Genomic DNA, 22,771 nt, shown 5'->3' with positions numbered 1-22,771 from the left:
TGGAGGAATATTTTCTAAAAAGACAGTCAATTTTAAAATTGAATTTGAATTTATTTCCATCTTTTTGATATAAGACATATCTGTTTTCTCATTCTCTATGTCTTTGCACGCTCAAATTCTAAAATTTCATATCCTTTTTTTTCTATTCATATCAGAAAAATTGGTCATGTACACAAACCTTGCACACTGAGTCTGATGCTTATTAAATAATCCTTTCAGAGAAAACGCAAAACATTTCAAAGTCAATTCAAGCAGGGATGCTTTGCTATCCTCCGTCTTCTTTAAAGTAGAAAAAGAAAGACGAATAGGTTACATATTGTGTTTATCCTGCATAAAAGTAAAGGAGAGTTCTCCTTATCAAAGTGCTGCGCTGGATTATCACCAAGTGCAAAGTTTTTTTTGCAGGAAATCAGTGGAATTTTGGTACATTGTTTATGATACTCAACACATTTACGTATGCAAGCAAATCCGGAACAGAGACTGGCAGTATGGATAGTCTAGTGGTTAGTGCGTCGACATATAGGACCATGGTGCTCACGGCGACCAGAGTTTGATTCCCGGCTCAAGGTCTTTTGCCGATCCTACCCCTCTCTCTGCTCCCATCACTTTCCTGTCTTTAATCTCTACTGTCTTGTGCATTAAAAGTACAGAAAACCCCAGAAATTTTTTTTATAAAAAAGGTATGGACGAACACGCATACACCAAACAGCAGCAGGTGCAAAAGGTGCACCAGTCACTGAATCCAGCATAGGAACCCTCAAATCTTAACCAAATTCTGTCTGTTTTGTGCACTGTCATAGTTTTTTTTTTTTCTGCTGAAGGCTCAAGTGACTGCATTCTGTATTTTGCCTTCACTTGTACTGTGCCTCTGAACTGTCAAAACACCTCTCAAAAAGCTTTTTCGATGAGCAAAATTTTTAAAAATTGAGTTGGGTCTGTCTGCGGTTTGCAAGATAGGGGTGTAACTTGTAGTACAATTATGGAGACCCATGTGTCAAAACCATGTTGATGCCAAGATGGCGCTGGACATCAGTTATTAATGTCTACACCTATTCCACACTTAATTCAACTTTATTCAACAATCACAGTCATTAACGTCTATACCTACCACAACCCTAAACCCACCATCATCGTTATTATTGTACACACTTTCCCCAAACCTAAACCAAACCATCACACTTATTGACATCTACACCTTCCCCAACCCTAAACCTCACTATCACAGTTATTAACGTCTACACTTTCCCCAAACCCAAACCAAACCATTACAATTATTAACATCTACACCTTCTCCAACCCTAAACCTTACTATCACAGTTATTAAAATCTACACCTTCTCCAACCCTAAACCCAACCATCACAGTTATTGACGTACAGTACAGAGTTGCGGAGGCTTTCATCCTTGACACGCTCACCATTGTACTGTTATTTGGAACCACAGAGCGTGACGCAGAGTAAACTAACTATCATGACAAAACGGATGAAGAAGTCATCAGCGCGTGGAGTTGCATGGTGGAGTGGCTAAAATTTATATAATAATATATCAAATGAATTGGTTGTGGATGAGTTTGGAGAAAACTCATGAAAACCTCTTGTTACGTCCCTGCCTTGCAATCCACAGACAGATACACTTGGAAAAAATAGAACCCGATTCAAATTTTTTATTTTGATGGACGAAAGTTTCTGCGGCAGTGTGACAATTTGTTTGACACAAATTGAGGTGGAATTAATTTTTTACGTGAGAAAATTACAGACGAGAAAAATACAGACGAATTGATTCAGTGTGTAATAAGCTTGAATGGTTGTGTGATGAAAGTTGTTCTGATTCAGTGAGGTTTTCTTTTCTTGTAGGCGGATCCAAGAGCTCTGATTCGTCTTGTGACCAAGCATGTGACAGACCACGCTGGATGTGATTGGCCGGATGAGGACTTGGAAGCCTTGATTGGTCAGTTGCGTCTGTACAGTGAGAGACTGACAGACTTCACTCAAGCTCAGGTGCTGCAGGGACTCGGCCGTGGAGTTGATGTTCAGAGGTTTAGCAGTGACAACCAGTACAAAAAAGAGACTATTCTGGGCCTGGCTGAGTAAGTAATGTGTAATAATTTAATTAATATTTCATTATTAATCGTGTATTTAACATTTTATCCTAATGGTAGTCATTAAAACTGTAATAAAACATGGAATAGCAATTATGAAGTGACCTTTTGCCCAGATCTCAGCTCTGCACACTCTTGGCATTCACAAAGAATGTGCCCGGAGTTGAAAGAGAATGACACATCTCCTGCATTTTTTAATCTGTCTGTCCTCTGAATATGACTCTCTGGAAGGAAAGCTCATGTTTCAGGTTTGATCCTTTGATCCGAGCCCAGAGCTCTAGCTTTAAGCAGCCTGAGACATGGTTTTATGAGGACTGGCATCACAGGTCTGGGACGACTAAGATCTAGTGAGATTTGGTAAAAAAAAGACATCCGATACTTATTGTAGGAGCTGCAAAACTTAAGTTCCAGCAGCTATGTGCTGATCTGAATTGCAAGAGCAGCCAAAACGAGGGATTAAATCATTCTTTTAGAGCAAAACAGCTTTGGATTTCAGCAGATACTGTATGTTACACCACCCAGACCTTTGATGGACTGTCAGTTTGGCCAAGATTAGTAAGATTGAGGGGCCATTTACTCGACAACTCGTTTTCTGTTAAAAATGGGGAACATTTTATGCAGTTTTACATGTGGTGCTTTCACACCTGTAATTGATTGTGTTGTTCTAAAAAAAAAAAAAGGATTAAAATTGTTTTAATGTTGTTACTTGTTCTTGGTCCGCTTCACTTTCACACGGCTTAGTTTCTAAACGGAGATGCAAATAGCTAAGCAAATCAAATTAGTCCAGTTAGGCCTGTCACGCGTCCTTATATTATTTATAACTATGAGCAATAAGACATTATAAGCGAAAAGCTGCTCTTTAATTTTGAATGATGACACCCACAGACATGGTCACCAGGTAAGACTTTTTCATACATAGCCATTGGCTTATATACATTATAAGCTTTACATTATAGAGAGAAATAACAGGTAAACCAACATTGCACTGCCTCACAGTAAGAAGGTCGCTGGTTCGAGCCTCGCCTGGGCCAGTTGGCATTTCTGTGTGGAGTTTGCATGTTCTTCCCATGTTCACGTGGGTTTCCTCCTGGTGCTCTGGTTTCCCCCACAGTCCAAAGACATGCGCTATAGGTGAATTGAGTAAGTTAAATTGTTTGACTAAGCAAAAAGGAAAATGAATGAATGAATATAGCCTGGTTTGGTATTTCATTGGATTGTATTGCTTACTCACTACAATCGATCCGCTCCAGAGTTTGTTTCAATCGAAGGAGGCCACCTCATTCAGACGTTCTTGGACCAATTGCTTTGGCATGGATCAGAGTGTGATTGCTAAATTCACATATGCCAAATGAGCCGTGCTAACTGGGCAAACGAGACCTGTTCTGAAACAAATTTCTAGGTGTGAAAGCACCCTTAGTTTACGTGACTGCAGTGTTTTTTTTGGCACTAAAATGCACTAATCTGAAAACGGGTTTCAAAGTGGAAGTTTTTTAAACTGCTGCCATTGTTGTGTCCATGTAAACGCCCAAATGTGAATGTTTATAAACATGATGTCATGTATGTGCCATGTACATTCCGGATTTTAGATTTAAGGCTATTGATCTTTTTCATCAGCAAAGTTTGAATGTTGTGACTTCCTTAGTGTCTACTAGCAAGGTGACAGCGCCAAATACTGGCCTGACATAAGTAATACAGCATTTTAGGCTATTTTCATGGATGCATAAATGTATAAAAAGTCTAAAAACTTAGACGTGTAAATGTGAAACTTTTTTTAAAATCCTGCCTCATTGTTATGTAAACGTAGCCAGCAACACTGAATATGATTAGTTGAAGTAATTGATTTTTTTCATAATATGTTTATTGGTCTTTTTCCTGTTTTTTTTTTACTTTTGACACATTTTTATTTGACGTAACTATTGTTTCTTTGCTTTTTCATGCTTTTTTCATTGTGTATTGTTGTTTTATATTACGCTTGGTTTTTGTTTATGCTATTTAAATTTTTCTTTAGCAGTAATTTTATTGTTTACTTTGTCATTTATTCTGTCATTCATTCTATTGTTTGTTCTGTATCTTAATTATTCTATTGTTCATTGTATCAATCATCTAGCATCCGTTCTACTGATCGTGCTGAATATCTACTCTATATACTGTATGTTTGTCATACTTTCAGTCTATCTATTAATCTGTCTCTACAGTTTTTTTTTTTTCAATAGTTTTATCTATAGTTTGTTCTGTGCTGATATCTACTGTATGTTTTATTGCTGTGACTTTCTGTTTATTTGTTTTTCCTAGGACACTGGATGAGAATGTGTACAGCATCTCTCGTTCTCTGGCTCACCGCTACAGCATTCCACTCTGGGAAGTGCACATGACACACCTTGAGTTTCTCTTCACTGATAGTGGGTAAGAAACACACACATAGCGCACACACACATAGACATATATTAACATTGCTCACACTCATGATTTACCGTACACCTGACACTTTTCCAGCAGTATGAGCCTATAAAACCTCAGTTAGAGACTATGTCTGTGGCTTCCACATGTAAGAGTTTTTGTTTTCTGGACGTGAGGGCCTACAAACAGGTCAGAACCGCATGACCCCTGTGCTCTAGAGGCACAAAAACAGAAGATTGCACAGATCGATAGCAGCCTCCAGTCAATCGCTCCATGTGTTTGGCCAGATTTACAGTTTAGTAGCGAAGGCAAGAATCCCTTTGTTTGTTTTTTCAGTTTGCAATTTGAAAGAGCTTTGAAAATCTGCGCACAAACACGGTGCCACCCCTCCTGAGCTTCCTGCATGGTAAATTTGTCGCTGAATCATTGTTCAAAGCCCGGTCTAATCAACTCCCTCTCCATCTCTCACCAGGTTTAATCACCCTGAATCTCTCTCTCAATACGTAAACATGCACTCATTTGACTTTGCTTATTTAGAAACTGATGTGAACGGGTGAACTACTGTGAATGGGATTTTTCTTTTGTTTTTTCTTTTTTCTTCTCCATTTTTCCCATGTTACAGTCATTTCATACTCATTAGCATCCTCAAGGCTTCTGTTTTATTTAGTTTTTTTTTTCTTTTTTCTTTTTTTGTAGCTCTGTGTAGAACATGAAATCTCTGAAATTCCCCCATCAAATATGTTATCAAAGGAGAATGGCACCAGGGGGAGTTTGAGCAACTTTGGCAATTATTTAGAAGTTTCATTGTGTTGTGGTTTCTGTTTGCTAATTTGTCAGCAAATAGGCTTTTCTGACTGATGAGGGCTTGTAAACACACATTTTTCATCGTTTATGCTATTTAATCAGTTTACGCGATTTGCATATGATGTGGTTATGTAATGCCTGTTCAAAGGCCCTGAAAAATGGTCAGTTCCTTCTCTCTCTCTCTCTCTCTCTCTCTCTCTCTCTCTCTCTCTCTCTCTCTCTCTCTCTCTCTCTCTCTCTCTCTCTCTCTCTCTCTCTCTCTCTCTCTCTCTCTCTCTCTCTCTCTCTCTCTCTCTCTCTCTCTCTCTCTCTCTCTCTCTCTCTCTCTCTCTCTCTTTCTTTCTCTCTCTCTCAGGTACAGCTCATGCTATGGGTTATGCAAATGCTTGGGTTTGTTTCATGAGGGACTTTTGGATTTTAAAAGTATTCCTTAAATTTAATGTTATTTAATTTATTGGATTGAAAAAAGTGAAACTATTGTCAAATGTGTGCTTTAAAACACACGTCCATGTATTTATTCTTATTGTCAATGTTCATTTTGGCATCATGCATTGGCTGCCTGGATTGACACTTTTAAAATTGCCTTAACTTCAGGCTTTTCCTTTATTCCATTTAACTCGATTTAATTTTACACTACCTGACTAAGGTCTTGTCGCCTATTTAAGTTTTAGGAACAACAAATAATAACTTCTAGTTGACCATTTGGTGGCTTATATGAAAGGCAAAGCCCTCTAGATTACGCTTATTATACCAAAATAAAATATGATCATGCCTCAATTTTTTTTATTGTTTAATTACAACAGTAAGGTCTAAGTATTTTTACCTAACAAAAATAATGTACAGTATAGAATATAAAGTCATGGTGCATTAATATTGTGTATGACTCCTATGAGCTTGGAGGACTGCATCTATACATCTCTGCAATGATTAATAACTTATTAATGAAGTCATCTGGAATGGTTAAGAAAGCATTCTTGCTCCCAAAGTTCATCAAGATTCTTTGGATTCATCTTCAATGGCTCCTCCATCTTACTCCAGATATGCCTAATAATTTTCATGTCTGGTGACTGGGCTTGCCAATCCTGGAGCACCTTGACCTTCTTTACTTTCAGGAAGTTTGGCATGGAGGCTGAAGTATGAGACAGAGCACTATCCTGCTGAAGAATTTGCCCTCTCCTAGGGTTTGTAATGTAATTGCAGAACAAATGTCTTGATACCTTTTTTCATCAAGTACCACCTCAGAAAAAATTGTCTCCAAGTACCACTATAATGAGCAGTATTGAAATACAGTACACAGTTCTAAAACGTGGCAGATTAATTTCTATTAATAAGAATTTGTATTATTGTCAGCCTTTTTTTTTTTTTTTAGTTCTGTTTATTTTGATTGTCATCCTGATTGCTCATAAGTCATGTTTTTCTCAGCTACTGTGTCTATATTGTGTTTAGGGCCAAGTAACAGTGTATTATTTGTATTGTTTTAGTCCAACAAGATACTCAGTTTATTTGTGCTCATTCGTCTTGGCCAGAATAGTGTTAGTAATATTAAAGACATGTTTTCGGTCCAGCTGAATGAATAGGCACTTTTTGAAAACTCATTTCATGGATTTTAAGAGCTCGAAAATGGAGGTTGAGGACACTCAGTTTTACTGTAGATCTTTCTATTGGTTCTTTTTTTTTTCAATGCATATTAATATACTGGAGGGTTTTGGCCTTATTCTGTCCAGAATGCTTTGTTAGTGTTCTGTGTGCACAGAGCACTCTCTTATGAAACCCACACCGAATAGTTTCTAATGGCTTTTTATTTCAATTTTCAAATTCATGATTCAGTAGAAGGCCCCATGCTGACTGCCATACAATGCATTAGCTTCTATAGCTGAATGCATTTCTGGCCAGATTTTAATTGCCATTTTGTATTGGACGGGCATTTTGTTGGCATCAAGCACTCCTTTTGCTTTCTTTATCAGTTCATTTTTAAGTTAAGTAATTTTCGACAAAAGATATGGTTTAAGTTTCTTAGAGATGGGTTGCAGCTGGAAGGGCATCCGCTCTGTAAAAAATATGTTGGATAAGTTGGCGGTTCATTCCGCTGTGGCGACCCCAGACTAATAAAGGGACTAAGCCGAAAAGAAAATGATTGGATGAATGATATGGTTCAAGGCTGAGTGGTTAGCACTGTCGCCTCATAGCAAGAAGGTCACTGGTTCGGGTCCCGACTTTGCCAGTTGGCTTTTTTGTATGGAGTTTGCATGTTCTACCCATGTTGATGTGGGTTTCCTCCTATATGTTCCCCCACAATCCAAAGACATGCACTATAAGTGAATTGAATAAACTAAATTGGCCGTAGTGTATGAGTGTGTGTGTGATTGAGAAAACAAGTATGGACAGCATAGGCTGAATGCTCCCCCTGAAGGTGCACTTGTGACCCGTATACAAAAATGATTATACCAGGTTGTACCCGGTGAACTCCAACATAGCTGAAGGTTGTGTTCTGTATTTGGTAGATGTGGTATTTCAATCAGTTCAACTTATCCCATTATTGTCTTTTCACACAGCAAGCAAAAGCAGTGCGTGAGCAGCGCGTGCGCAGCGCGTATAGAGAGCATAAGCAGCACGCAGGCGTTTGACTTTTACACCAGCTGCGTCGGCTACACACATCTCTTCGGCAGCTGCTGCAGAGATCAATCTATCTCTGTCTATATCTGGTCACCTATCGCTCTCTATACACAAATACTCTTTTTTTTTTTTTTTACTTTTCATCTGCACCAAGGCCCCCGGCTTCCTATGCTGTTTCTTTAACCTGCAAGTCTTTATTTTGCAAATATATAGATCATACAGTACTGTATGCTTCTCAAGCTCTATGAGGAGTGTCAATCATGTCTGGTGCACTCAGAAGACAATCACCTGTGATATCATGTGATTTGGTTTTTGATTGTCAGGTGGTTTTAGGCCTAGTTATAATAATATTTATACAATATAGTTATAATGATATTTATACATGGTCATACTAGTGTTACATTCTCCGCATCAGTAATGTCCAGCGGCAGAGTAACAGATAACAGCAAAAGGATGAGACAGACAAAAGTAATCAATGCATGCGCTTCTTTTACTTATTTTTGTGTCGTCAGGTTCACAGTGCAAACAGCTCCCGGGTGGAATAACTTGAGTGGACATAAAACAAAGCCGAATAAAACTTTCTTCCTCTGCTTCATCTGCACAGCACACAACAAGCTCACATCATTCAGCATGCGTGTCGATCTACACTACCCACAATACACTTCGCTATGGACTACAACTCCCGTAAAAAGCCTTAGTCTTAAAGTGGCCACTCTCTATTTCCCCTCTTCTGCAACACTAGTGTGCAACTTAAACAGAACAGATACTAAAATTTTTTTACATTTGGTTTTGTTATTCAGGCCTAAATCAATGTTTATTGCAGTTTTTAATCGTTTAAGTTAATTTGATTGACTATATATAAATCAGTTGATATTATTAACACATTTATTGGGTAAAATGACTACTTTTTACTGTCATTCAATGTGTTTTGGTCATTATCAATGCACTGTCACTTTAAGTGTCAGCAGCTAGGCAAAAATAGACCCTGCGTCGAAACTATCGCGGCACTTCTGCTTCAGCGACGCTCACGCCTCGCAGTGACACGCTGCTGCTGTGTACAGTATGAAAGCTCTGATCTGTTGAGATAGACGCTGAAAAAACACACGCTGCTCATGCGCTGCTTACGCTTGGGGTGTGAAACAGGCTTTAAGGCCATTTTTTCATGAGAAATTGAGAAAGCAAATTAACATATAAAATAGCAAATTTGTTTTATCAATTCCTACTATATCCTAATATAAAGTAATGTAATTGATAGTGGAATTAACGAGAATTTATATCTGTTTAATTTACAAGTCGATACCCTACACCTTCTCCCAATGCATCAACTTACTGTGCGTTCACACCGAAGGCAGCGAGAGCTTCAAAGGTCCCTCTGGCTGACCTGTCGACAACACTGTGTGCCTCTTCAGCTCCAGCAACAAGAGTGTCAAAATTCGATACGTTGATTTCGCATTTAAACATGCAGTTGCAGCATATCAGCTAATCAGGTACATTCCCGCATTAAACATATGTAACATTAATGCACATCAGTAACTCACCGGTAACTTTTTTTTTTTATTGATGTCCTGTCCCTGTAAGAAAACATTGTAAATAACAGGAAATCTGGTGACCGCAATATTAAAATCCTCGGGAACAACTGTGGTGTGAACCAAAGTTTACAGGACTGTGTTCTCTGGACTCTTTCCGAGCAGTGGACTTTTACATTCCAGCTGTTTCTTAATTCCAAAAACGCAGAGAATAGACTCGCGTTCTTGTGGAGGCCGGTCTTGCCAAGTTAGCTTCGGAAGAACGAACTTGGAAGACCGCGAGAACAGAGATCCTTAAAGAAATGAGATTCTGGGTTCTTCCCTGGTTGTTCCTGATGGTCACATGACCTCCACGCAATTTTATTGAAAAATAATTTCAAAATTACAGCATTCATACAACCATGTATTGTTTTTCCCCTTTTCAATATATATCCCGTGCATAAAGACATTTATAAATATACGTTGTACAATACAAATAAAGCTGATTTTTATATGAATTTCAGCAAATAAACACCCTTAATGTGTTTATGCCTTTATAAAGATTTCCATGGTTATGTTTACTTTCATCGTCTCATTTAGGGAAACACCTGAGACAAAAAAGTGACATCACTGAACTAATAAATCTGATATAAAATGCTGCACTTCCCACCTCCTTTATTCAGCTGCAGTGACTTTAGCGGCTGAAGCTCAAGTCTGCATCGATGCACCCATTCACGCATCCTCTGTCCTTTGGAAATGAACTCTAGCAGTTGATGATGACGTTACACGAGGACGCAAAATCACTGAAGAATGCATATTGAGAAACAGCCATTAATTGTTTGCTGCCGAACCACGTCATATCTCATTACCTTTAAGTTAACTTAATTTGAACTCTCTTCGCTGCCCACACAGGTGAAAACGCACCACACTGCTCCTCGTCGCTTATTGCCGCCAATTTCCATTGAAAATAAATGACTTCCGTCTACTTTGACGTTCTCGTCGTCTTTGGTGTTAACGGTCCATCACTAACTATTGTAGAGCACAGTTTTTTACAGACTTCTTAAAAATATCCAGAAAAAACGGTGTGCACCACATCAGTTGTTTTTCCAGCTCTCGAGGTTTGAAGTTAAAGTCATAGATATAGATTCGGTGGCAGATCTATAAAACACTAACATCATACTTGTATCCACCCCATAGACCCTAAGCCTTTGCAAGGAATGCAAGCACTGACTAGCATGTGTGCAAACACACCCCATTTAATATTTCATTTTCACATTAGCTATCCATCTTCCGTATATCATTCCAAAATGTAATCAAGCAGTGCAAGAGATGTTGTGGTTACTGCAGAAGGATTAGCACAGTGTTAAAACCCCTACAGTATACTTCACAAAGTATGTGAGTGGAGTGGAGCATCAGCAGCTTCCCCTTCTTGTTAAAAAGAAATTCGTACCACATATCCACTTAAAGTCTACTAATAGGGTACATAGTGGACCTAACAAAGCATGTGGGCTAAAAAAAGTCTTTACAGCACATTAATCTGGAATGAAAAAAGGACCAATGAAAACATGTAAAATTGAGCAAACTCAGCTTTTATTTTCAAGCTCTTAAGATGCATGAAATGAATTCTGAGTGGATTTATTCAGCTTGTCTAACCGCCTTCATAATTTGACTAACAAAAATCTGGCCAAGAAGAAGCTTCATAAATAAACTGTCTGTCTTGTTGGACTAAACAAAAATAGGGAAACTGCAGTGTTATAGAGCGTAGATATTCAACACTGCTCATGGGGACCCACTGTCTGTCCAGCAAAGTTTATTTCCAAGCTGTTTTAGTGCACCTGCCTGTATTTCCAAATGGTCCTCAAGAGCTTGATTAGCAGCTTCAGGTGTGTTTTATTAGGGTTGGAGCTCAAATATGCCGGATATCGGGTCCCAAGGAGCAGGGTTGAAGTATAAGACAACATGGTATCTGAGAAAAACATGACTTCCAAGCAATCAGCTTTGTAATTGAGGAAATGAAATATAAACAGAGCAGACATCTTGAAAGTGAAAGCTCATTTAGCCTGGTCATTTGTCTTTTGCAGTATGTCAGTGGAGTAGCAGCTACTTCTGTTTTTTTATCAAATAAATTATTTAGTGATTCATTATATCCCATCCAGCTCTTTTTTTTTCTTTTTTATTTCAGTCTTTGTAAAATCAGTACATATATATATATATATATATATATATATATATATATATATATATATATATATATATATATATATATATATATATATATATATATATATATATATATATATATATATATTCTCTCTGGTATTCCTGATAAACAACTTCATAGACTACAGTTGATTCAGAATTCAGCGGCTAGGATAGTTACCTGCTCGCATACTTCTGATCACTTAACTCCAATTCTCTTTCACCTGCACTGGCTTCCTGTTCACTGTCGTATACAATACAAAATCCTCCTCTTAACATACAAAGCTCTTCATAACCTGGCCCCTCACTATCTTTCTGATCTTCTTTATTTGTACACTCCTTCACGCTCACTGAGATCATCTTCTGCTGAACTGTTATCTGTCCCACACTTTAAGATGAATTCATTTGGAGGCAGGGCTTTTAGTTGTATAGCACCAAATGCAATTCCCTGCCTTTGCACATTAGCCAGATGGACTTTATTTCCAATTTTAAATCTCAGATAAATACGTTTTTGTTTAGGATAGCTTTTAATGATTTTATGGGTTAATTTTATGCTGATTGTCATTTTTACTGCTTGTATTTTTTATGATGTACTTGTAATCTGCTGTAAGGTGTCCTTGAGTGCTTTGAAAGGCGCCAAAAAATAAAAGGTATTTATATATATATATATATATATATATATATATATATATATATATATATATATATATATATATATATATATATATATATACATATATATATATATATATATACATATATATATATATATATATATATATATATATATATATACATATATATATATATATATATATATATATATATATATATATATATATATACATATATATATATATATATATATATATATATATATATATATATACATACATATATATATATATATATATATATATATATATATATATATATATATATATATATATATATATATATATATATATATATATATATATATATATATATATATATACATATATATATACATACATACATACATATACATATATATACATACATACAGTTGATGCCAGAATTATTAGCCCCCCTGAATTATTAGTAAACCTGTTTATTTTTTTCCACAATTTCTGTTTAATGGAGCGAGGATTTTCTCAACACATTTCTAATCAAAATAGTTTTATTAACTAATTTCTAATAACTGATTTATTTTGTCTTTGTCATGATGACAGTAAATAATAATTGACTAGATATTTTTCAAGACGCTTCTATAAAGCTTAAAGTGACATTTAAAGGTTTAACTTGGTTAATTAGGTTAACTAGGCAGGTTAGGGTAATTAGACAAGTCATTGTATAACGATGGTTTGTTCTGTAGACTATGGGAAAAAAAATAGCTAAAATTATTAGGGGCTAATAATTTTGTCCATAAAATGGCTTTTAAAAAATTAAAAACTGCTTCTATTCTGGGACGAAATAAAACAAATAAGACTTTCTTCAGAAGAAAAAACATTATCAAACGTACTGTGGTACTGTATTTTTTATTATTTTTTTCAATCTCTCCAATGTTTTCCAATGCAACAATGTTCAAATTAAAGAATATGAACAAATTAAGTGAACATAATCATGTAATCTGTGCTAACATTATTTGCAAAAAAAATAAAAATAAAAAATTGCATAGCCTTGTCATCTGTCATCTTGACATCTAAGCTGCCTGACATAAGTCTTGTTGCCTATTTAAGTTTTAGGAACAACAAATAATAACTTGACTTCTAGTTGATCATTTGGTATCAGAAGTGGCTTAAATAAGAAGCAAAGGCCTCTAGATTACGCTTTTTTTAACCAAAATAAAATATGATCAAGCCTTGATTTCTAATTAATCAGGACAGTAAAGTCTGACTTTGCTTAGACAAAAGTCTTGTCACCTGACAGAAATTACGTACAGTATAGAATAAAATATCATGGAGCAGTAGAAAAGAATTAATATTTTGTATAACTCCCATGAGCTTGGAGGACTGCATCTATACATCTCTGCAATAACTCAAATAACCTATTTAGTTATAACTTGGTTATAAAGTTCCTGCAGTACCCCCAGAGGTCATCAAGATTCTTTGGATTCATCTTTAATGACTCATTCATCTTACCCCAGACATGCTCAATAATGTTCATGTCTGGTGACTGGGCAGGCCAATCCTGGAACACCTAGACCTTCTTTACTTTCAGGAACTTTGATGTGGAGGCTGAAGTATGAGAAGCAGTGCTGTCCTGCTAAAAAAAAATTGCCCTCTCCTGTGGTTTGTAATGTAATGGGCAGCACAAATGTCTTGATACCTCAGGCTGTTTATGTTGCCATCCACTCTGCAGATCTCTCACATGCCCCCATACTGATTGTAACCTCAAACAATGATTTTCCTTCACCAAACTTGGCTAATTTCTGTGAGAATCTTGGGTCCATGCGGGTTCCAGTAGGTCTGCTGCAGTATTTGTAATGATTGGGATGCAGTTCAACAGATGATTCATCTGAAAAATCTACCTTCTGCCACTTTTTCAAATGATCAGCTAAAGGTCAAGTTATTATTTGCTGCTCTTAAAACTGTTGATCAATGGCAAGAGGAAACAGAACTATTTTATTATGCCATAAAAGTAGCCACTTTACGTTTACTGCTATAAGTCTACATATTGCACATGCATAGCCCTGCCACAGATATTTTAACAACAAAAATATTTTAGTGAGAATGAATGTGCTTATATGTTTTTACTCTCAGCCTGTAAGGCAGAAAGCCAATTTACTGGAAACTCATATTTAAATGGCTTACGCAACAATGACTTGAATGATTTTCTAGCAACAGATGGAGAGTTTACCTTTGAAATGTAAGTTTCACATTGAAGAAAACACAACCCAAACACATTACAGCTCAGGTAGTCTGTATGTCTGGAAGGCTTGTATCTTTTAGAGCATCTGATGGGGCCAATCACACCAAACTATTGTAGGGATTTAAGATAAACAGTTAAAGAAAAAGTCTGGTGTGTCGGATGAAGAAAAGACTCCGAGTCGAAGATGCAATTAAAAATGAAAAATTGACTGAAGATAGTTTGCAGTTCTATGGCAGATGGGCTTCACACTCAAGCTGAGTTTGCAGGCCGATCTGACTTAGAGTACAACAATGCAGTAATGATACTCCTTACACAAGTCCAGAAAAGGTGTGATCCAGTTGAACAATTCTCATTGGTTACAGCAAAAACAGACTATTCTAAATGTGTGCGTCAATGAAGGATTGTATCTAACTCAAGATATAGATGGCGGCATGGTTCTTGGGGGTCAGGCCCACTCTAAACTATTAGAAGCTGATCTTTGACTTGTAAATAGCTGAACCATGGACGCATACATACTGTAGACGCTAGAGACAATCTGTTGTGGAAACTCAAGGTTGTTTCTTGTACTTTCAGCTGTCTTTTCAAACTGGTTCAAAATTGCTTTAATCAACATTCGGCTACAATATCCTCACTACACACAAAGTCTTATCTAGCATAAAAAGGAATTACTTTAAAAATAATTAACAATAAAAGCAGCTAAATTACTGTAGTCAATATCATGACATTAGAAACAGTTGTTCCACCTCCTCAGCATCAGTGATTCCACTCAAAAGGGAAGTCTCCATGACCTACCTGGTTTGTGTGTCTCCTGGAAACAAAGTTAAAATGGACAGACAAAGAGAGGTGCCAGGACACTAAACATATAGCAGTGTGTTAACTTATTCATTAGTTAAAATCAATTCAAAGTTACATACTCATTCAAATAATCAAGTAATTATATTTAATAAAAAATAATGAGAAACAGGATGATGAGAAAAGGATAAACGTTGATTCATGCTGAGACTGACTGGAAGGTAGAAATTCGAATCCTTTACTATACATCATAAGTTCTTTTTAAAGCCCTTAATATAATGCATGACTCACGTTTAGCACAAATTGAATTATCCACTCTCCCTACAGCAGCATCTTACTCTTCCTCTGCTATCTTTCAAACTGTTTTGATATTACGGTATTTCCTTATAACATATTGTTTTCTATACATACAGCTGAAATCAGAATTATTAAACCCCCTTTGAATTTCTTTTTTCTTTTTTAAATAATTCCCAAATACCGTTTAACAAGGCAAGGAAATTTTCACAGCATGCCTGATAATATTTTTTTTTATTCTGGAGAAAGTCTTATTTGTTTCATTTCGGCTAAAATAAAAGCAGTTTTTATTTTTTTTAAATTACATTTTAAGGTCAAAATTATTAGCCCCTTTAAGCTATATATTTTTTGATAGTCTACAGAGCAAACTGTTGTTATACAATGACTTGCCTAGTTACGCTATCCTGCCTAGTTAACCTAATTAACCTAGTTAAACCTTTAAGCTGCATAGAAGTATCTTTAAAAAGATCTAGTAAAATGTTAATTATATTATCATCATGGCAAAAGTAAAAGAAAGTAGTTATTAGAAATAATTTATAAAAACTGTTATGTTTAGAAATGTATTGAAAAAGAAATTGGTGGAAAAATAGGGGGGCTAATAATTCAGGGGGTTTAATAATTCTGACTTCAACTCTATACACATGTTGATATATTGAGCAATATCAGTATACTGCCCAACCATACTCTAACATATGCCAGTTCTGCTGGCCTCTTCCAGTACCCTTGAACACTCTTGGCCAATCAAATTATAGGAGCAAAACTATCTGTTATATAATAACGTACATGTATGTACTGAAGAGGGTCAGTGCAGTGCCTCAGTCTGCCCTTGGATGAAGAATCCGGTTTGAATTCAGCCTCTGTCTCTCTCTTTCTCTCTCACTCACAAACAAACCATAGTCATTCCAGGGTTTGTAATTGCAGCAGGAGACAGGATTAATGGCTGCTGTGTTTAGTGAAGTATTGATCCTGTTAAAAGCAGTTATTCTGTGTTAATTAGCAGACTGCGGTCAGAGGCTCCTCTTTCCCTCTCTTTATCTCTCCCCTGTCGCCTTTCCTTCCTGTAATTTCTGTCCTATACCTGTTTTGTCTCGGCTATCGTCTTCTTCTTGTTGTTCTGTCCTGTTGTTGTTTTCCAGCCTTTCTTGCATTCGTCTCTCTGCATTTCTGTTTGTGGCCCCGAGACATCGTGCCTCTAGCCAGTATAGCCATATATCCATTAAACATGAGTTAAGGTCCATAGGGCTTACGCTCTGTAGACAATGGATAGGTGTTGGGCTCTAGCCAAATGGCCACATGCGGCCTGCAGCTCGCTCATTTTGTTGCATTAACACTGAATATGATTAGCTGCAACACAATAGGCACATGCAGGCACTGTGTTTATCCACAAAAATGCTGAGACCCGGTGTGCCCTATGAATGTTTCCGAAGGCTGGCTCTCACACAATGGCAGCACGCAGGGAAGCCGCAGGGACTTAAACCTGTTTGTTCTGTCATCTGAAACAGGCCCTCTGGATATTAAATACAAAATAAAGACATTTAGTCCTATTGAAGTAGGCATTGGAGCAGTTAAGATGATCTGAGAGGTTGGACTGTAGTTAACATTTTGGGAGAACAAGACAATATTTTGATTTGGCATTGACCAAAATTGTTAATAAAGGCTGGTAAACAATTTTTACTTTGAATTTATTAATTTATTGTCCTAATATCATAATGTGTGGTCCAAAAAAATGTTAATTGGCATGTATATCTGAAAATACCTTATTTTGAGTTGCCATTTACACTAGTGCATTATAGTTTTTGTTAGTGTTACACCTGGAGTTTACACTTCTCCTTCCTCTTCAACTCGAGCAAATAGATTTTGCGTTTTGAAAATGTTAATTCAGTATACACTTGATGGAATGAAAACAAGCATTTGAAAATGGAGGTGTTGCTATCCACAATCACCTTCTGGTCTTTTGGACTATTACATGATATTAATAAAATCTCTGTCATATGGCCTTTACTAACAACTATAGAATACACAAGACATGTCACTTTGGTAGTTTTGAATGGGGAAAAGTGTAACCGTCAATATGGTGAATAAAGCCCTGCCTCCTAGTACAGGAACCAACCATCAATTGCTAAAGACTGAGGATTCTCCAGGGGAGGGGCTCAGTCAAGATGAATGATTTTTAAGACAGTTTTTGCGGTTTTCTTGCAGCATTTTCGTCCTAAAATGTGGGTTCGTAAAAAGTATTAAAAGTTGATCAATCAATGTAGAGAAATTTAAGGCCCTTAAAAGTATTAAAAAGTTTTAAATGCGGTTTTGCCAGGTGTTACATTTTATATCATTTTTGATTATGCGATGTATGGTTGTATGCTAAAGTTTTCCTGAGTTAAATCTGTAAATAACAGGATGCTGTATAGTTTATGAAATCCTTTTAAATTTGACATCATGCTGCTTTGTTTTCTGCAGTAACCAAGGCAAAACCATTATTTCTATAGTTCTAAAGGCGCCAACTTGCTGAATTAGCAGATTTAATAGATTTCTTTTTAGTGTATAAATAATGTTTTAGTTTTGGATTGATTTCTTTATATTTAGCGAATAAACTTAAGTTAAAATCTCTCCAGTGTTTCCGGTTGAAAAGTGGTTATAAGGTCTTAAAATGTATGAAAAGGGTGTTAAAAAAGGTCTTAAAAGGTATTGAATTTCACTCTCTTATTCCTGTATATACTCTTGTAAAACAAAACTGCACTAGTGTAAATGATACCTGATTGCTGAGAAAAAGTATTTATTTTTTCTTTTCCCCAATGCATTTTTCTAATTTGTACTTTGAATATCATCAGGTCTTCAATGACAGCATATAGATGCATCAAAACGGAAATAGCTGGTTATAAGCAGCAATAGCTAGCCAACATTTAAGTTGATTGTTTTCTAATGAACCTACATCTGAGTTTTAGTTAAGGACTAAACTTAGGCCCCGTTTACACTGTCAGTTAAATGTGACCCAATTCCGATTTTGTTCATCTGTGACACAAATCAGATCTGTTCTATGACCGTGTAGACTGAAAAAAAATGTATGCATTTGGATATTCAGAGATCAGTTTTAGGCATTCTTTATATGTAGAAATAAATCAGGTATAAAAGTTGGATATGTCACAATGCGACTATCATGTAAACAGGCAGATCAGATTTATTGAGGCATTCCATTTTGTACATCATTAAAATTGCGACAATGTGGTACTTCTCCGCGGTTTAATGACGTAGAAGGAAGAGCGTCTGTGGAGACGCCAATGTGGTAAACAACAATACAGGAATCAGTGGTCAACGAAAGAAGTTACATGCCTTCTTGCCCTGTGAAAAGATGAGGCAGTCAAGATAAGATTAAAGGGTCCTACAGAAACAAATTCCTCTGAATGGTGGAGGACACCATATATAAACCAAAGGCGCAAGCTGCGATGACTGCCCTTTCTCTTGTCCTCCATCTCCACCTCAAAGTCATTATAAAGTTGGGTGAACTTTGCATAATTCGCAGAGCTAAAAGCAAAACAATTTCTTCCATGGTGGCTAGTGTGGCACAGATTCTAGAACCCTTCTTTACACATGTGCAACATCATAAATTGTATGACAAGTGTAAAAACGTAAATTGGATATGGGTCACAATTAAAAAAATCAGATATAGTTAACAAATCGGATATAGGCAACAAATCGGAATTGGGCATCAAGACCTGACAGTGTAAATGTGACCTTATTGTTCCATTTCTACTTGCTTCTGTGCTTGAGATCATTGTCCAAAACAAGCAATCAAAAAGAGCCTATAACAATATTGCACATGTGCAAGCTCTATTCAGAAGCAAAGCCCTTTCTTTTTCTTTTTTTTTTTTGCTACATTCGAAGTGGCCTTTTTTTGCCCCTTGGAGGCCTACGCAGCCCTCTTATCTGACTTCATCTTTTATTCCCTGTTCTGTTTGCAAGTCAGCATGCTTTTTATGTCTTTTCTCTCCATACCCGCTTACGACTCGTTCTCTAACCCCTTCCCTCTCACACGAGCCCCCTCACGTACAGCATCAGCAGACCTGCTGGATAAATGGACTTGGCAGTCATTGAAGGTTCACATAGTAATTTATTGATAACCCAACTCTATAAAACATTTCCATGCATCAGAATTGCTATGGGATATTTCGGTGGTGCAGTAAAGCTGTTTATCTTTACTGAAAAGCCATTCAATTAGAGCGAGGTGGAGGGCCAGTCTCTACGCCTGCTTATGAAGTCACGCTAGAGATAAATTATGGAAATCAGGCTAGCGCTAACATAAAACATGACACCCATAGAATCCGAAGCTGACATCAGATTTATAGCGGGTCAGTAAACGTGCGCCACAGCCTATGATTCACTGCCTGAAAATGATTGTTTTTGGTCCTGGAAGTGTTCATACCGGAGCGAATAACGTTTAATGGACTTTAAGCAGTTTGAAGAAGTTCTTTTAGATTAAACAAAATCAATTCTTCAACACAAGAGAGCCGTCACAGCATATTAACTCGACCTTAATGTACTTCTTCATCTGGTTTGGGGGACAATTGGGGGGAAAAATGGCCACGCATTGCCTTAATTGATTCTCTACAAGCAATTTGCAAAGGTTGAGTGATCAATGCTTCAGCAGACCTTGCTCTTCTTTCTTTCTCTCTTTCTTCAGTCTCTCCACCAAAGACATCGAGGGCAGGACGGAGGCGCTGGGTCTGTTTGAGACTCTAAAGACAGACCCGGAGTCGTTTTACATGCACATGACAAAATACGTGTACCCCAGTATAGCCGGGACCGACCAGCTCCGACTGCTCTTCTACTTCACTCTTCTGGAGAACTGCGGCTGCGCAAACTACTTCTCACAAACTGCTATGAAGCCTGACACACACCTCAAACTGCTCAAGAAGCTCAAAGCTGTGGCTGTAGGTGAGTAGAGCTCAAGTCTGAATGTACAAAACAGATTTCACCATGTCCAACCTAGCACCCTAAAGCACAAAACACTGACAAAGGAAACCAGTGTGGACAGTCATCCAATTACAGTAGGTCACTTTGCAGATGGTCAGTGGCCTAGTAAGTGCCAATTGAACATTTTTAGTATTCAAACAGACACCATTTTTGTTTCTGTTTGTCAGAGTGGTCCCACTTTATATTTGGTGGCCTTTACTACAGTATGTACTTGCATCAACAAATAAATACCTCGTACTAATTGTGTTCATAATCTATTGTAGAACACTTCTGGTGCCCTTTTGGTGGGATATAGGTAGGGTTATGGGCAAGTTTTGTTGTATGGGTAGGTTTAAGGGTTGGTTAAGGTGTAAAGGCTGATTTATACTTCTGCATCGAGTGATCGGCGTAACCCATGCCTGGTACATAGCCATGCATTTATAATTCTGTGTGCTGTTTGTGTTGCTCTGCAATAACACTTCCCAAACGCTAGCTGGCAGTAGGTTTTTATGTTCTTCTGTGTCAAGTTTTTCACTTGTGTTGTTTTTTCTGAACGCTACCTTAATGTACAAGTAGCTCAAACTCACTCATTTAGAGGTGGGAACCGGCGGACGTGCAACAACTTTAATTATAAAATTATTGCAAACAAAAGTTTCCATCTGGAGCTCTTTCACAGGACTCGACACGTGTAGACACTTGCTCCATCTAACTTGCGGCTCTCAGCACCGCCCACACTCATCACCACTACCAAGCCAACCAATCACAGAGCTTGTAAGCATTATATGTGTGACAGATGTAATCACGTGTATGTAATTAATTGATCATAAGTACAATGTAAAAACATGCATTTACACATCCATTTTCGTGTCAGTTTATATTTTGTTAATGTAGTGGGACTGTTAGAAAACGTTGGTGTTCTCTTACCAAAGAGATGTATGAGTCTTGTGTTTTTAGAATAAAAAAAAAATTGAATTAAATAAAAAATTAGAGAGACAAACATAATGTTAATTGTCAAACATGTCCATAAAATCGATGTTTACAATGAAAAACACTATGGAAAAGCAGCACAGCTAAATGCAAAAAAACTTAAGACTTAAAACCACTAACTATAACCACTAGCCCCTCCTCTATCTTTAAAAGTCTTCAAACACTGCTGTCACCTCAACGGAAATCCCGCCTCTGCTTTCGCTTGTTGGAGAATGAAAAAGACACTATTGATGTAATGCACTTTTTCTGTTCAGAGTTGACTTTTTTTCAACTGTGAGCAACAACAAAAACGCAAGGTGCAACAGACAGTTAAAACGCAAGGCGTGCAGGGCATCAGTAAATCACTCAAAACTTTCAACGCAAAAAGCTTGTTTGGTGTGATCGGCCACTTAATCTTGCTTTATTTTTTAACACATTTGCTGTTAATAGTTGCCACTATTGGTGTTAATCAATAGGATTGTCTTGAGTTTTGGAGTTTTAATCAATATAAATGTCTTAAATTTTTTAGTTTACATCTAAAACTAAATGTTTTTATTTGTAATATTTTGCATCTATTTAAGTACAATTTTTTTTGTAGTTATTATTTTTAAAGTGTATTATTATTATTATTATTATTATTATTAATTATAGCAATATTTTACATGTCTATTTTGATTTTAGTTTTTTTTTCTTGTTTTAGTACATTTGTAGCCATATTGTTCAGTCCTGATTACTGTATGTATGTATGTATGCATGTGTATGTGTATATATATATATATATATATATATATATATATATATATATATATATATATATATATATATATATATATATATGTACAGTTGAAGTCAGAATTATTAGCCCCCCTTTTTAATTATTTTATTATTATTTTTTATTTTTCCCAAATAATGTTTAAAAGGGCAAAGACATTTCCACAGTATGTCTGATAATATTTTTCCTTTTGAAAAAAGTCTTCTTTGTTTTATTTTGGCTAGAATAAAAGCATTTTTAATTTTTTTTAAACACTAGTTTAAGGACAAAATTGTTAGCCCCTTTAAGCTAATTTTTTTTTTCGATAGTCTGCAGAACAAATCATTGATATTGTAAGAATTGAAATATTGCAAATATTCTGATGTCTTTGACAATTCAAAACATGAGCTGAAAACAGAGACTGGTGACTTCACAACCCACCAGGGAGGAATGCGGGAAAAACCAGTTCCTGCTGCATTTGCATCTGAGTCTGCTTCATCCCCCCAACTCACACATATGGTCATTTCAATGTTTGAATGTTCTAGAATTAACCAAAC

The 22,771-nt window shown here is 36.5% G+C and overlaps 1 protein-coding gene across 8 annotated transcripts in view; it reads left to right on the top strand.

Annotated features, from left to right (window-relative positions):
* The window catches only part of nbas (NBAS subunit of NRZ tethering complex), a 378,312-nt gene that overhangs the window by 192,915 nt on the left and 162,626 nt on the right, over positions 1-22,771 (top strand). For all 8 annotated transcript variants that reach the window (XR_015517670.1, XR_015517668.1, XR_015517669.1 and 5 more), the window contains 3 exons: positions 1,852-2,084; positions 4,389-4,499; positions 20,226-20,479. Coding sequence is in view for 4 of the 8 variants with exons in the window: in XM_087297010.1 (XP_087153136.1) it covers positions 1,852-2,084; positions 4,389-4,499; positions 20,226-20,479 (598 nt within the window). In the remaining 4 variants the exon portion in view is untranslated. The remainder of the gene's footprint in view (positions 1-1,851; positions 2,085-4,388; positions 4,500-20,225; positions 20,480-22,771) is intronic.

The sequence above is a fragment of the Danio rerio genome, chromosome 20, assembly GCF_052040795.2.
Source record: "Danio rerio strain M-AB ecotype USA chromosome 20, GRCz13ab, whole genome shotgun sequence".
Lineage (NCBI taxonomy): Eukaryota > Metazoa > Chordata > Actinopteri > Cypriniformes > Danionidae > Danio > Danio rerio.
Note: the sequence above shows the minus strand (reverse complement) of the source record. Positions and strands in the feature narration are given on the sequence as shown.